Source organism: Pavona decussata, unplaced genomic scaffold (assembly GCF_977016875.1).
Source record: "Pavona decussata unplaced genomic scaffold, jaPavDecu1.1 SCAFFOLD_92, whole genome shotgun sequence".
In the NCBI taxonomy this organism is placed as follows: Eukaryota; Metazoa; Cnidaria; class Anthozoa; order Scleractinia; family Agariciidae; genus Pavona; species Pavona decussata.
In genome coordinates, this window is record NW_028145509.1 from 3,534,813 (window position 1) to 3,550,784 (window position 15,972).

A 15,972-nucleotide genomic window follows, 5' to 3' on the forward strand; every position below is an offset into this window, starting at 1 on the left:
CCTTGCCTCGCAAGATGATTTATGTACTGCTGAAAACATCGTAAAACAAGGACAATTAACGAAATAACAGCGATTATTACACTTTATCCGGAAACATCTTCGAGTCCTTCAAGTCTGAGTAGCAATTTTTCGGGAAAAATTCCAGACCACTGGCTCCAAACAAAGACACATTGACAGCGAATATTCACGCAGCAACGGGTATTTCCTCTTCGAAAACACCGTATATCGTTGCAAAGGGACCGCTATACGGGCGCTCGTTTTTTATCTTTCATCGATCCTTCAAGATAGTTCACACAATTATCGAGAGGCCCTTTTGTGAATGACAATCGGCTAAATCGACGTGGGGTCGACGTGCTGCCATTGGTTGTCGATTGGCTCGATCTCTAAGGTTGATAAGCGTAAATCATCAGCTCGGCCGCGGTGTATAAATCCCCGTATTCCCCTGTCAGGAGGTCATTTGTATCCATTTTGTAGTCATTTATCTCGTGAGTGTCAACGTACGCTGGCCTCTGATCGCTGTTGGTCGTGAACTATAAACGGCCCTCTGTTACCGTGAAAGCCAAGCTGCAGGAAAAACCACTGAACATTTAAAGAATTTCAGTTATCACAAGGTAAGTGCAACTAGTTGGCCTCCGCTTTCCAGGCTATTCACACGCGGGATTATAAAGACGATAAGAAACGTGCCAGTGTTGTGTGAAGCAACCCAAAGGCAATTGACCCAACCTAAAACTTCTACTCTCCACCTGTTAGGTCTTTCAGTTTTTCGACGGAAAAATGCGAGTAACCATCGCTTTTGCGTTATTGCTTGTTCTGGATTTGACCAAGATGGCATCATCCGGCAAGAAACTGTCAGGAACACGCCGATATCGCAATTCATTCACCCCGGTAAGTATTTCTTAATGTACAATTTTTTGTGTGTTAATGTTTATGATCACTTTAACAGGAAAGTGCAACAGTAGAAAAGCTATAAATCTCACCAAGATTGGCCAAATGACGGGAAAAGGCATACGGTATCTTGACCCCCCGGCTGCCACAGACAAATTTCGTATTTACCCCATGGTCATGTGATATTGTCCAGTACACGCATGACCTGGATCTAATCCAGTAATGCGCAAAATTGTTTCTAAAACAAATGCATTTTAACAGGGTTTTTGTTAGACCCTATATGCCGACTACTTAAGTCTGAGAATCTTTGTTAGACAAGGGATCAAGAACCAGCAGCTATAGTTGGAGGGGGTTTATACTTTTTTAATTGTGTATCTGATTCAAATCTACTGTTCAGGTATTGTTCGGGATTAATTTGTGCGAAAGAAGTTGCGATTAAAATGGAAACAATCAACAAATTACACGAAGCTGTTTTAATACCCGTTTATAATAGAAACAAGTTGAATAAAAGGAAATGAGGGAACTTAACGACACGACATGGCATTTCTATTTCTAACCAAAATCCATGTTTTTCATCAAACACCACACAAAAATAACGCCGAGTCTTGCGTGCAAAAACACCGTCAGATTAGAAGACAAACTGTTTCCGCGGTGAATTCACAGCTGAAGTTCCTCTTTGCTTTCCTTTTTAAATTTACACGAAATTACCGACCGAATTTTTGGATTGTTGCGGAGAGTGTAAAATTTGGCATGCTGACAGAATCTCATCAACTGGTAAACATCAGATTTTTGCCTCCTCCCCATCGATTAGGAACATAACCAGTGTCATTACTGAACCCTTATATTAATTTGATGGGCGGTGCCTGTGAGTATTGATGAGAATTAGTGCTGTGCGTTTAATTCATGTTTGCCGTGCTCCAATTATTTATCCAACCACTTTTGTGGCTTCCTCTTGTTGAGTAATTAGCTCTTAACGAAAGTGACGCATGAGCCTCTTCGTAGAGAACAGTTTCTGAAAGTTTTCTGCAGATGGGTGCAATTTCGTTTGTGCCCCTCTCAACGCCCCTATCCACGACATTTGCATATCAAATGAAAAACAAATCTCCAAACTCAACAACAAGGGGTTAAATTTCTGCGCAATTACATTTGAGAAACCGATGGTATCAACGCGACCTCCACCCTTAAGGGGAAATACCAATATTATATTTCTTAATACTCTGGACCTCCTGTATTCCCGAGAAGCGCATAAATTAAAGCGCACGTTGGCTTTTCGACCAGTGTTTCCCAACAAGCTTCGCCGCTCTCTCCACGCGAAATGGCTGTTCCGCGATCTTGGGGCGTTGTTCGCTACGTGATCTTCGTCGGGACAACGGTGCTGTTTTGCTTCCAAATTTCAAATGTTTCCCCCACTGCGAATCCACCAGGAATCGTGTCGACCCAGACTTCACACAACAGTCAGGTAAATACGAGAAAAAAGCCTGTAAGCCTAGGGAATTCCAAAGTAAGATTCGCTTTCTTGTTTCTGGTGTTGTGAAAGAGTGCTTTCTCGTGAAATGTTAGTTTGGTACCAACAGATGGCAAGCTTGTGGTGCTCTTGGTATGTCTGTTCCCACGCCTACACCCGGAGGTGGCTTTCCCCGATTTATTTATATTTCTCAATGGGGTTTCATTTTCATCTTGGACAGTCCTTTACTGAGACGAAAAACGCAGCGATAACGGAGTAGATTTTCTATCAAAACTTTCGCAAGATTTAAACGCTAAACGAGGTCCTTTTGTCAGTTTCACCCGGACAAACTTGCCTCTATTTTTAGTTTGCAACGACTTAGAAAGAACGCTGAGAAAGCTATTGATAGATAAGGACAGCTATTCATATGTTTACCTTGTTTCTCTGTGTTTTTGCCGATTGAACAAGGGCCGTAAAAAGAGCATTAACCTTTTCTTATCTTCAGGCGGTTTCTTTGCCAGAAATCATCGGCAGTGAAAACGTTGCGGCATTTTGCAGTGGATGCCGACCTTCATGCGGAAGATGAGTTATGCCTACGATCATCTCACAACATTTTTTTACATGCCTTGTGTTTCTAAAACGAGCAGGGCCCGTAATACGCCTTAGGTCATTGTCAAATACCATTGATAGCCATATTGTTCTCACTTTCGGATGAGTTTTTTAAACAAATCACAATACATTTACCCAAAAACAAGGCTCTTCGACAGCGTAACTAAGGCATATTTAAGGTTTCTTGAAGATAGTGTAAATGAAAGCTTGCAAGTATACTCCGTCTTTTGGTGTTGTTTGGAAATCGTGATGACCCCATAAACAAAAAAAGGTCGCCCTAACTATCTATGATAAAATGTTGCCATTTTTAAATAAGTAATTTCTGACTTTCTTGTGGTATGACAATCACTTGATAACTACTTTCTTTTAATAGGAACTGTTTATCGCATTTACAAGGTGGTCGTAACACGATTATTTCGGCCATTCAAAAGAAATCTCTTTTTGAGCACATTCCGTCCAATTAGCTGACATAAACGATCTGTTTCCCGTTATTATCATCCTGCACGCGTGTAATAAAAAAACAGTTAATTGAATTTTAAGCCCGTTGATAGTTTCGGCAGCATCTAATGGCTCGCTTCAAGCTGTTGGCAATGTTTTAAGAATATTTTATCCTGTGTAAATATCTCAATAGCCCAACAATAGATTCTCTTCGCCTTCCGTTAAGTCTAATAACTAAAGACAGTAGATCAGTTTTGGAAGAGGGAATCTGCACATTTCTTACAATGAAAATAACCAAGAGCTCAGTCTGACACTTGAGCTTGTAGGATAAAAGGATCAGTACAGTTAGCACGAAAGTCTGGGTTTTTCCGTCTACAAGCAATTCTAACCGGATGGACATAGCTGATGAGTGTCAAGGGCCTTTTGAGGTTAAAACCAAAGTTTATAGCTTTCAGAAGTCGATATATCAATCAAAGACTTGAGAACGTCAAATAATATTGTTTCTGAGGTTATCGATATATCCATCGAAGGAGTATAAGTTTTGGGTAAAATTAGCCGAGTCCCTCTGCAAAAGAGTCTTTTAGTTTAGAATTGTATAACAAAGTCACAAATTGTAGTTTCAAGCAAATAAGTAGTATGTGATGATATATAAGGAATATAGCCTGCTGTCATTTAAATGGGCACAGTTTAGGTGTTCATCAATCTAGCGACCTTTCAAGAGGAGAGCAATGTCCATATTCGCTGGTGCAAGATAAACTTTGATGAAACTAGCCATAGATTGTCTTTCGTGTCAGTTTTAGTGACATCGCAACCAATTAACTTCTCATGTTCAGCTATGTCAGGTTTATTAAAATATCTTCAAAACGGGAAACATGAAACATGAGTTTCTAAATGGGTCTTCAATTAACTAGTTCGTTGTTGAGTACGGACCGAATGTCTTGGGGGCAATATATTTAAGAAAAATACTTCAAGTGAAGTGTCGTTTTCTGTTTTTCAAGATCGCCGTTGTCGAACCTTCAATTCAATTTAATTCAACTTTATTCGCCCAAAATCACTTACGTGCATCGTTAAATTAGTGTTTCTTAACAAAAGTCATGACATTGAACTGTAAACCTCAAAAGCCTTTCTAGATTTATCTAGAAGACTTCTATTCACTAGTACCACAATGTTATTTTGATGACTTTGAAGTTACAGTAATACCGTGTAACATATTTGGATTCTGGTAGAAAAGCTAGACAGAGAGATGCTACCTGATTTGTTAACAAGCAGAATATCCTAAATTCCTACTTATGGTTTGCATTGATTCTCTTTTAAATCACATGCATGGTAAACTATTGTAGATATCTACTCCCTTATTATAACTCCCTTTGAAAGGAAAATTTGTTTACGTTAATACAGTTTTCGAATTCTTTAGCTAAGTTTTTAAAAGTCGTGGTTTAACGACCTGCTTTCGGCTTTCCGAAAATCCAAGCTGCGTTCATTTTGCTCTATTCACGACATTTGTTTCGTACCTTTGAAAACGAAAGGAATGATTAATTCAAAATTTCCATGTTGCTAAAGTTTTATGTTATAAAACACCAAAGAAACACTGGTTTTCTTCCACAATGCAGTCTGGACAACGATTTAATGCAAAAATGCAGTGATGACCCACCGAACATCAATCGGTAGAATCTTTCAGTAATTTAAGATCCTGTAGATCAAATTCGTTTCATCAGCGCGTTCATTCCGACATAGCATTATATCCAATATAAGAAATTATTTTTTAACTTCCTGATATGGAGATTTATGTTGACCGCAAAAGTTTGGAGTGAAATCTTGAGGTGACTGCGTAAAAATAAATGTCTCAGTACCCGACACGTAGTTATGCGTGCCGTTCCATATGAACTCGTATGTTCCATTGTTAAAATCTATTTGGTTCTCTTTCAAGTTAAAGCAATTATATTTTACTTTTGCCATATCATCACATTATGTTAGCAAAGTGATACACTATTTTGACAAACTGTAGGAGACTGGGAAAAGAATGCGAAAGAAATATTCTTAGTCTGTGCAAGCTTCGATTGATTCAAGAGGTTGGTTCACGTAAGCACTCAATAAAGTGCAAAGGTACTGACACCCAAAGCTGTCCATTATTTTTTACGTGAAGAAATGTCCTAAATCTTTCAGCGATTAAAAATTTGCACTCCTATTCAGAAATTAAGCTGAGCGGTGTCATAGAGTGTAATGAGACATTTTTTTTTATAAAATTACTTGATTAAACCCGAGCCCTTTTCCCTCCCTTTGTAGTTCATATTGACCTTATCACTCATTACTGTTCTGCTATTTAATAAGTCTGATATATTGGACCTTGGACCTATTAAATAAGAAGGTAGACTTCCAATTACTGTAATCCCGACATTCCGTCTTCGTTGCATTGAACTGAATGACATATTTCCCAAAGCATGCTAAGTCTTAAAAGCCTACTAAAGTATATCTTAACTGGGATCTGATTAAGACTTTTAAAAGACTTTAAATTTTTTCTCGTAAGCTTAGGACGGCAAAACTGACCCCTAACTGATATAAGGCATGTCTAAACTCCAGATTAATTGTGGTCATTTTTGCCTTGATTTGTACTATGAATAAGTACATCGCTAAGATCTCAATGTTCTCCACTTAGGAAATGAAAGCTTTTTCGACTCATCTTGCTTTTTTTCGTAAATTTCTCCGCAACATAAATATTTGTGTTTTTTCCTACATTGTCCAGAGAAATAGTAATAGTAGTTGGTAGCTGAACACTCATGTCTTGTATAGGCAGTTAACAAAGATATTTACTTGAGATTTCGTTTCTCGAGATGTTAAAAGTCTTAAAAGGTAACTCGAAGTCTCCGTCCAGGAGAATCCATCATCAACTCTAACAACTTCAAAACCAGTCGTCTTTGTATTTTCTCGGCAAATTAGCATACAACCATTCTCACCAGACCAAGGAAAAATAAAATCATCATATTTGCAGGTCTTCGGTAGTTCCAGGAAGGAGAAATTTGGCGATCCTTTTAACAATAGGACTGCGCCTCTTCTAAAGCTCTATGGCTGCAGCTCCATTGTTTTTAGGGCTAGAAAAATTTTTCTGTTTGTTCGTTTTTTTTTTGTTCTCTCGACCAGTGTGAAACGCTGTAAATGGTGCAGGTCGTACCCCTTTTAGAGACTCAGGCCCGTAGCAAGGCTAAAACAACTGAAGGGGCCGAGCAAATTGGTTAAACAAAACTAACCCCTCCCCCGTCGCTCCAAAAAACAAACAGACCGATTAGGGAGTTTGAGATGCAACGAGAACATCAAGAAAGCTGTAGATTTAGTAAACTTTTACGCTTTTTTGGGCAACCTTTGTCGAAACAGCTATATAAAAACAAACTGTTAGCGAAGGAAACTGACAGGTAGTAAACAGATTATTAACGGTTGTGAAAAGGCACTTGTAGCGTCAGAATTCAAGACTAATTGATGCACGTAAATTTGTTTTAATTATATTTTTGGGACATTGTTATTTAACCTCCAAAACTTCTTGGGGGAGGGGGGGCTCAAGTCTCCCCTGCCACCCCTCCCCTCCCCTGCTACGGGCCTGAGACTACACTCCTTTTAGAACGTCTAATTTTGGGGCTGAGGGCGAACGTTCTTATTTTTTTGGCAATTTGAGCCTGAAAAGTTCTGAAGATGTTCTTAAGTTACCGCCTGTTATAGTATTTCAATAAATCTATGCGGACGTGACCGAGCTAAGACACCTATCAATTGGTTAATTGAACTGTATCAGTAGACTGAAGTTTTACACGTACTTAAGTTTATATGTATTTATACCGTTCATTTTGAAAATATTTGCCAGTCAAAATATGAATGTTCTTAACTGACTCTCAGCCTGGGTAATGTTCTTAGAATGTTCTTAAATTTTAGTTCATCTTAGCCTCAGTGTTCTTATAAAAAATGTTCTTATAAAATAAAGGAGTGTATCGGAAACGATTCACTGGATGACCTTATAAGCTAGTGTATTTATAAACTAATCAGGTATTATGTGTTTTCTTTCCATAGTTACAGAGTGCCGATAATGGTTCGGATTCCTTGAATCCAGCGGAAAGTTGGAACTTCTTCAGAAAACGGGGGAAAACGAACAAAAAGGAAAAGGAAAAGAAAAACAATAAAGAATCCTCCAAGGTATCTTAATCTCTTTCCTCTTTGTGACTTTAAAATCACCGCGAGACCGTGAGTTATGAATCATTTGCAATCATGGTCATCCGCTGTATGAACTCTTGCCAACTGTGAAGCTAGGAAATTTAGAAAGAGTGGACATGATTTTATTCTTCCCAAAATGTCGACAGACCGCTTCAAACGTGTTTTCTTAAATACGTGTCTTTTTGATTTTGCATGTTGTATATTTTCTATCACTGTTCTATCACGTTGCATTTTTTTTTAACTGTATAACTCTTTTTGCTATGCAATATTGTAAAATCCCTCCGTCTGTTAGGAGTTGGTATTTTAATAATGGATTTATCAGATGACGCCAAGAAATGTTACCGGTTTTAATTTTTTCAATGCACGAGACGCTTTCGAAATTTCTGATCCTGACACAATGTTCGATTCTCGTCGAGGAGTCATATTTTTCTTTGTGTCATCCTCGCTACAAGTTTACAAGTTTTCCTTATTTCATGACGGTGCTAAGAATTCGTCATCTTTCATTCTTTATCAAAAAATAACATGTTTATTGTATTTGATCAGTAATGCAATACGAGTTTTTCTAATAATCCTCTGAGATGCACCACCGAGGAGGATGCAAAATATACATGGCCGATATACGTATTTATTCAATTGTTTTGTTGACATTTATCTCCTCTAGTCTCAGTGTGACCCTAGTCCCGGTCCCCCAGGCCCTCAAGGTCCACCCGGTCCTGTTGGCCCGCCTGGAGCCCAGATCACCGAGGCCACTATGATGGCAGAGTTCAGGAGCATGGTTCAGGGTGAGACTTATCTGTGTTTGATTACGTAAAATGCGAGCTGAGAGGAGAAAGTAAATGTAATGTCTTTCTACAAAACACAAAAACAAAATGATTTGAATATGATTTGATTTAGTAATGTCTCAGAAGCGTTGAGCTTTACAAGTTAAACTAATTGAGGGCACCGTAACAAAGTATTAAATAATAAAACATGCAATGTAAAAGAGGAAAAAGATATGTACCATTTAAGAGTTATTGTTTAGCTGTGTTTTGAAATGCCATTCTCTTCTTTCTACGGTATAGTTTTTCCGGTTTTTCAGAAAGAGGCAATCTTGTACAAAAAGAAAATAGCATATGGCTATAGAGGGAAAATATACAAGTATCCCAAGATTTTCTAGCCTTTGCTTTATTATGTTACAACCATTAATACTTCTTTCTTGGTATAGAGAGTGCAAATCGACGATCAAGGCGGATCGCAGACCAGGTAATACAAAATCTGTTTTGTTAACCCAAACAAATATCGAATCGGGTACGTAGTACCGGCCCAATAGTACATCAAGAAAATACAGACGGAGTAACAACCGAACGTCAATCGATGATTTGCCCCTAGGGGCAACTTGATAGGGGTAGGGACGATGGCGCCTGCGGGATATTTTGAAATGAACCACTAGAAGTTACCAGAATCTTGTTTGTTGGGCGTGGCTCATATTCTGTCCGCTCTAAGAGACATCAATTCTGGCAAACAGTTACCCTTTCTTGGTTATAGTGTTTGACAATATTCACAGGGTTTATTTATATGAAATCCAGAGTTATCGGTTTTCACTCAGCCATCTTCGTTGCCGTCTGATTAATACTTATATCGAAATCTCCTGTTTATACCAGCCAATTTCGTACCCAGAGTCCCGAGGTTCTTTGGCCAGCGGTTGGTCTCTTGGCGACCAACAGCTGGCCAAAGTGCCTGAGGACTCTGGGTGCGAGATTGCATACCAGCATATGCGTACTATCGTTTACACTTTACGAGCACAGTAATCGGAAAGTCAAGTTAAAATCCATTTTATCGTTATTTAGGATCTTTATATTACTTTAAAGACACCAGTTCTAGAATGCAATAGGCACAAAACGTCCTTGAAATAGCAGGCTTTTACTTTTTGTGCTTGTTTTCTTCCAGAACATCAGCCTAATGGCGGCAGGAATCCCTGATATCTTGTCCGCGCATCATACTGTCCTTAGACATGATGTAACTATTCCAAAGAAATCACATCAGGAATTAAAAAACTACAAGCTGCCTGTGAGTATTGATCAACCTGTTACTTCTCTTACAACCATGTCTGTACTTGTAATGAGATTATGGTTATTTATCAGACGGCTAGAAATCTATATTTGTGCTCTGTGAACCGGTTTCACTGGTTTAGTGGACTATACTTCTAGTCAATGGATTCCTTGGTGGTTAAACACCAACAGTGATCAACATCAAACTTCTCCGGGTTTATAATATCAATGCTTAATCAACCAGCAGGTTATAAGAATCATGGATGTGATCAGCCAACAAGAAATCTCTTCATATTTTGAAAACTTCTCCCCAACATTGCTATGGCAAATGCGTGAAGTCAGGAAAGGAGAATACGACACTGGAGAGTTACACACGTCTGATAGTAGAATCGATTATCCTAAATAGTTATCGGGTTAAAATTTCGTACATTTGACGCTTTCTGTTCAACCTTCCGTTGACAGCTGCCGGACAAGAAAAAATCTTTATTTGTTTTACCCATTTAACGGTGGACAGTTAATGACCCTTTTGAAAACACCCTTCTTAAAGCAGGGCAAATATTTTAAGACCGAGCGACCAGTTTTGGCAAACCCGGCCGTGTGTAATTCAATCATTACTATTACTTACTGCAAAATTCTTTAAAATTTAATTGAATTGGGCAGGCTTGAACTAAAGCTCACCACGAATTGATAAAAACTAATTTTTTTAAAAAATATACTTGTCGGTATTTTCGAGAAACAGGCATTGAGATAAAGCAAAAACCTGAGTACGAAAAACTGTGGATTAAAAAATTCTACAGGCTAAATTTTGGCAAGTTTAATACCCAATATATAAGAATCACTTCACTCAGTGATAAAAATGGCGCAGGATCTTATTTAGAGAAATTATTAAAACTCAGAAAACATTGGCTTAGAAGAAAATACCCTTTGGACGTCCATAACTATAATAATAATTAGTCAAGCCAATACTTACAAGTTCAACATGGCAAGATAACGACCGAGATATGAAGCAGCGGGTATTTACTGTCTAAGCCACTGTGAAAACGTGAACTATCGTTATGACCATGCAGCCACAGAATATTACAATGGAATCATAGAATTAAAGCGCCAACGAAAATGCCATTTTCGTTGGCGCTTTAATTTAATTGATAAGGTACAAGTATTGTCTACCATGTTAAACTACAGTGCCAGAGAGCGCCATGTCGCTTAAAGGTTACTGATAGGTTTCACGGGTGTCTTCACGGAAATCTTGCGTACGCGCGCTTCTCTCGATGAAACCATGAAAAACTTTATATCACTGTAAAGCTTATTAATTGTAAAACTTTCATAAACAGTGTTAGACCTAATATAATTTTCCGGCCAAATTAGCCTAGGAAACTTCGAACAACAATTGTTAGACATGATTCTTGTACACTTCTGCGGGATTATTGATTAGTCATCTATTGGCCGATACCAATTCAATTAATAGCAATCGCCATTTAATATGCATCGATTGAGGTTATGATCCTGGTCAGGCACTGAGTAATATAATTTCGATTACTTATTTGTTTGTTGTGTTTTCCTGTTATTTTTAACGCATTCTACCGTTAAACGCTAAACCTTTTTGTTAATTTGGGCATTAAATCTGGTTTGGCGCGACGGTCTGAGTTTTCGTATTTAGTTATTTTGGTAATATTTCGCCGGTATATCATTGAAAATAACCGTGATGTTTCTTCACAGACCGATCATCCTGGGACATTTGTGCGCGGAAATGATTTTGAGCCGCGTTCTGGTCGATACGTTATTCGATACAGCGGTATCTACCAACTATCAGCTTCCTTGCTAATATCACGTGACCGAGAGGCAAACCTGCGCCCGCGAGACTTCGTGAAAATCAGCATCTGCATCAGCTCCCTTTGCGAATTGAACACGTGAGTATGCACCTTATACGCATGCGTAACTGCAACACTGCACTATAGACACAGCGGCAAAATGAGTGCGCATGCTCGTCACGCGTGAGCAATCTTACTCGGCAAAATGGTGGCATTTTTAAAATTCCCATTACTTGTTCTCATTTCGCGTGGATAAGCCCAAATCAAAATAGATAAGGTTGTCGCTTTCAGGAAAGGTTCCTTCGAACTTCCTCCATCACACATCTTATTCAACAAAAAAAAACATTGTGGTAACAGGTGTGAAGTGGAGCATTCGTAATCGATTCTCGCTCGAGTCACAATTTGCGGAGTATGCGCACTCATTTTGCCGCTGTGTCTGCAGTATATTTACTGTATACTGTATACAGCTATTTCAATTAACGTTGTCGGATCAAAGTATAAAGCTGTAAGACAAGACCTCAAGATTGTGTGGTTCATCAAAATCAGCTATGCCTCGTCTGTCCAGTGAAGATATAGGATAGCGAGCCATTTGCCGGATGAAAGAAATGTTAGGATATAAAACAGATGCGGTGGCAGCCTCTTTGAAGACGTTTTTAAGCTTTAAGCTTTGATCCGACAACGTTAATTGAAGTAGCTATATAGTCTCGCGACCAAAGCTCGAAAGACCAATAACGATATTGACAAAAATATTATTCACAGTATCCACAGAGCTCTCCCAAAACCAGAGTCCATTTTAATTGCTTCTTCTTTTTGAATTTACACCTGCCTGCACTTCGAAGGGCACTTCACCTTCATTTCAATTTTCATCACCTGCATTGTACATTCATTCTTTGCGAATAAAAATTAAACGAACTTGACTCACTTGCGTCAGCGCTGTCGTTTTTACTTCTTCTCGTGATCTACTTCGTCTTCAGGGGTTTAAAAAGTGTCCTCGTTTGTTTTTCAGGTCTCTAACTACAATAACAGGAATGGAGAGCAACAGTCTCAGGTTTACGGCGTCAGTGACTGGAATGTTGATGCTCAAGGTACATATCCCTAATTTATTCATTTTATGTTGTCTCTTGTTCTTTGTTTGTTTGTTACTTGTAACACACATTTAATCTTGAGACTTGAGCCTGCATCACGTATTTACGTGGGTAAAAAGAACCTGAAGCCGTTGGCCCAATTTTATTGGTGAGTTTCAATCCAATTTCCATCCATTTCCTATCCATGGCCATCCAAACATACTTATTTATAGCTTCCGAAAACGACTTGAGCCATTTTGAACAAAAGGTTGTCGCTCGTTTTCGATTTCCTTTGATTTCGATATGTCTTTTACCTTTCTAAAGTAAATATGACAGCAGGTGGCCTATTCGCCTTCTCTTTCGTCAAAAGATAAACATAGTCATACTCCAGAACGGTTTTCAATTGAGTGTCGAAAGTCGATGCGCGTTTGCTTTGGTTGCTTTGCCACGCTTTGTGGTTGGTTGAGAAAATTGCCGCCACTTTCAAAACCAATGAGAATTAAAACCAAACCCAATCGTGCCTCGCTCGCACGAGTTTTCCCGCGCTTGGCGCCGGTTACATGTGTTTGTTGCGGGTTCTGATTGGTTCATTTCGCTGTTAAGTGTGTTGCGATTGGTCAGAGTAATTACTTTGGTTTTGGTTCTACGACATTCAAATCAAAACTGCTCTATTACACAAAATTGAAATCTTGTAACAGATTGTGCGTCATACATACAAGGCAATAATTTTTTTTATTATTTTCTATCAGGCAGGGCATTATGTATCGATATACATCGAAAACAACACTAACAAGCCAGTCAGTATTTTGGAGAAGTCCTCTTTTTCTGGCCTCATGATTGGTCGCTAAGACGTGAAGTAACAAGAGAGTTCCCACGCACGTGATGGGAACGAGGCTCTAAAACTGGAACCAACAGCAGTCTCTCCTAAAGATTGAAAACACAAACGAACGAAGAGATATTATCTTTTATTTTGCAGCATTTTTGAGTTATCGATAGAGCTGAATAGCAGTTAGATTGGTTTGTTTCATCGTTTCACGTTCACACTTTATAGTTAACTGGTGGGCTTCAGCAATTAGTGCCATGAGATGCTACAACAAGCTGTTTGTCAACCTTTCATGAGATACAGAAAACAACATTAAGTTTGGCTCGTTAAATAAACACAGTTTCAACTAGCTGAGGAAGCTTCGAAGGGAAGAAAAATCGTTGAATTAATTTCACGTATGCGATGATGGAATAAGCAACTGCATTTTTTTCTCCTTTTCGTTTTGTCCTTCGGTATTATTATGCTGTGTGTGGCATAACTGAAGATGACGCATGCGCACCTCATGACACTTCGCCTTCATTCTCGTTCCCAGGACACCACTGGCTGATATTTTTAATTTCGTCACTTGAAGACCACTGAACAAAATCAAGATACAAGCGTCAGATTCCAGGAAATTCTCCTGACGCTGTCTTTTAGAAATTCAAAGTGCCTTAATGCTGAGGAAAAGAAACTAATTATGTTTGTCTCTTTTTCTCCGTCGAAGAATGATGAATAAAGATAGGCGTCCTGGGTTTGAGAATTTTCTGAGGTTGTAGGTACTGTATTAAGGTAAACACAAATCTGACAGTTATCAGAAAAGATTATCTAATAATATCAGATCTAGATTGTGGACGTTTGTGAAGGGAGTTATTTTAAAATATTCTGGGGCCTTTGGACCATAATTTGATTCGCTATTTTAATGTCTGGACCATCAATAATATCTTCACCAAGCAAGAGCAAAAAGACTCTACACCTGCAGATTAGACCAGTATTGAATAATTTTTGTAATTAACTTATATTTGCTTTCAGAGGCTTTTGTGTTGTGCGGTCTCTAGCCTGTGATTGTACATGTAGTTCTAATCATGTAATATGTTCCCGCGCTTGATAAAGGTTACATGTTTTCCCACCCTTGGCACCGCTTGCTGATTTTCCCGCGCTTTGTTACGGTTTTAGTTTTTCCTGCGCTTGTCATTGGTCGCAATTTTTCGACGCATGGCAATGATAGTATACCGGTTTTTTTCTGTGCTAAGGACTCATTGGTTTGCGTTACTGACCTCTCTTTTTAAAGAAAGATGTCGAGCAGCATGTCCATGTAGTTCTGATCCTTTTTTGTTGTTGTTATTTCCTGAAGTTATTCTGGGAATTAGTCCGTCTATAGCCTGTTGTAGATTATAACCAAATTGTGCATTTCACAGTGTTCTTGGGTCGTAAAGGGATTAAAGTTTGCTTGTATTTAAACAGCAATTAAACAAAATTAAATTAATTAATTAATTAATTAATTAATTAAACCCGTTCATGATGATTAAGCTAGTTTATTATTGTAGATACAGATTGCCTTTTAATATGTAAAGTTAATTAAAGAACAATAAAACTTCATTGAAGACTTGTGGGTGAAATAGACGGAAATTAGAGGATGACTAGTAACTTGACCAGATGACCTGGATTTGATTTCAAACACTAAACTGACTCCATGACAAAAGATGTTACAATTTAAAGCATACCTCATCGACAGAGGTAAAACTTCTTAACTCCCAGGTATAAATAGGATAGATGGTAAATAAACATCTTTCCCGTCTTTCAACCTCCAATGTCGTGATGCTTTCACAAATTTCCGATTGTTACGTTTTTTTCGTTTTCGTTTTCTACGTTGTAACGTAAGCTGTTTTGCTGATGCCTATTGGCAAGTTGCATTTTCAAATTTCAAATTGGAACGTTTTTGTTTGTTCGTTTGCCTTTTTTTTTTTTTTACTTTAGTTTATGTCAGTTATGGTATCTAATTACATCTCCTTCTGTTTTCAATAGTATCGTCTTTTGCCTTAAGGTCAGTCTGTGAAACAAAACCCGAAGAAGAAAGGCCGTGCCTTTCGAAATATTGTTTTGTTGCGGTGGTCCTTCCAAACAAATTTACTGGCTTTTACTATGAAAATGATGCGCCGAGGGAGTTAAATAGGACAAGGGCATACGAAAGACGGCTTTCTAGACGGCTCTTTTCTATGCCTGGCAGGCTACACCTATACATATAAAGGCCGTGAGTGAGAGGAGAGAAATTAAAGATGGGTGTAAAGTACGGAAAGAGCTCCAAATGGTACTAGAATCTCGTATTGTGGCTGTGGCCTTGCACCCTGTATCCTGTATTAGCAGGCACTAGGAAGAGGAAGCTAAAGAGTGAGGCAATTCCTTTCTCCCTCGCCAACCTTTTCTAGCGACTCTCACGCAGCTGCCTTGGTTAAAAGATGGAATTCAGTAAAATAAATACTAGAGACATTTTGAACGGATTTAGAGCACGTAGGGAAATCGTTTGGTGATACTCAGTCTCGTGGTGGTTGTTTGATAAGATCGCCGACTGGAAGAAAAATTATTCTCCCCAGACCTGAGCTAGCCGCAATATATGACTAATACTTGTGTTTGCTTTCTCGTCACATTTCAGCTCTGTATATTCACCTTTGATTATTATTAGTATTACGCTAAAGCATTTATTGCGTTCGAT

General features: G+C 38.6%; 1 protein-coding gene across 3 annotated transcripts; it reads left to right on the plus strand.

Moving 5' to 3' along the window:
• The first annotated feature begins 311 nt into the window (after nucleotides 1-311).
• Nucleotides 312-14,894, plus strand: LOC146473917 (adipolin-like). 3 transcript variants are annotated; one of them, XM_085117957.1, is made up of 9 exons: nucleotides 312-611; nucleotides 751-885; nucleotides 7,424-7,546; nucleotides 8,226-8,346; nucleotides 8,769-8,806; nucleotides 9,491-9,610; nucleotides 11,308-11,498; nucleotides 12,406-12,484; nucleotides 13,213-14,894. In XM_085117957.1, the coding sequence occupies exons 2-9, from the start codon at nucleotides 775-777 to the stop codon at nucleotides 13,309-13,311; spliced, it is 882 nt and encodes a 293-aa protein (XP_084974083.1). In that variant the 5' UTR covers nucleotides 312-611; nucleotides 751-774; the 3' UTR covers nucleotides 13,312-14,894. The 3 variants fall into 3 exon arrangements, with proteins under 3 accessions (XP_084974083.1, XP_084974081.1, XP_084974082.1); XM_085117955.1 differs by lacking the exons at nucleotides 312-611; nucleotides 751-885 and adding an exon at nucleotides 2,111-2,386; XM_085117956.1 differs by lacking the exons at nucleotides 312-611; nucleotides 751-885 and adding an exon at nucleotides 2,111-2,344.
• The last annotated feature ends 1,078 nt before the right edge of the window (nucleotides 14,895-15,972 follow it).

What these genes read in the sequence shown, in the direction of transcription:
- LOC146473917 (XM_085117955.1), top strand. Translation starts at nt 2,201, where the DNA reads ATGGCTGTTCCGCGATCTTGGGGCGTTGTTCGCTACGTGATCTTCGTC. An exon ending in GTTCAGGAGCATGGTTCAGG is followed by an intron (nt 8,347 to 8,768) that starts GTGAGACTTATC and finishes TTCTTGGTATAG; the next exon opens with AGAGTGCAAATCGACGATCA. An exon ending in TCCCTTTGCGAATTGAACAC is followed by an intron (nt 11,499 to 12,405) that starts GTGAGTATGCAC and finishes TTTGTTTTTCAG; the next exon opens with GTCTCTAACTACAATAACAG.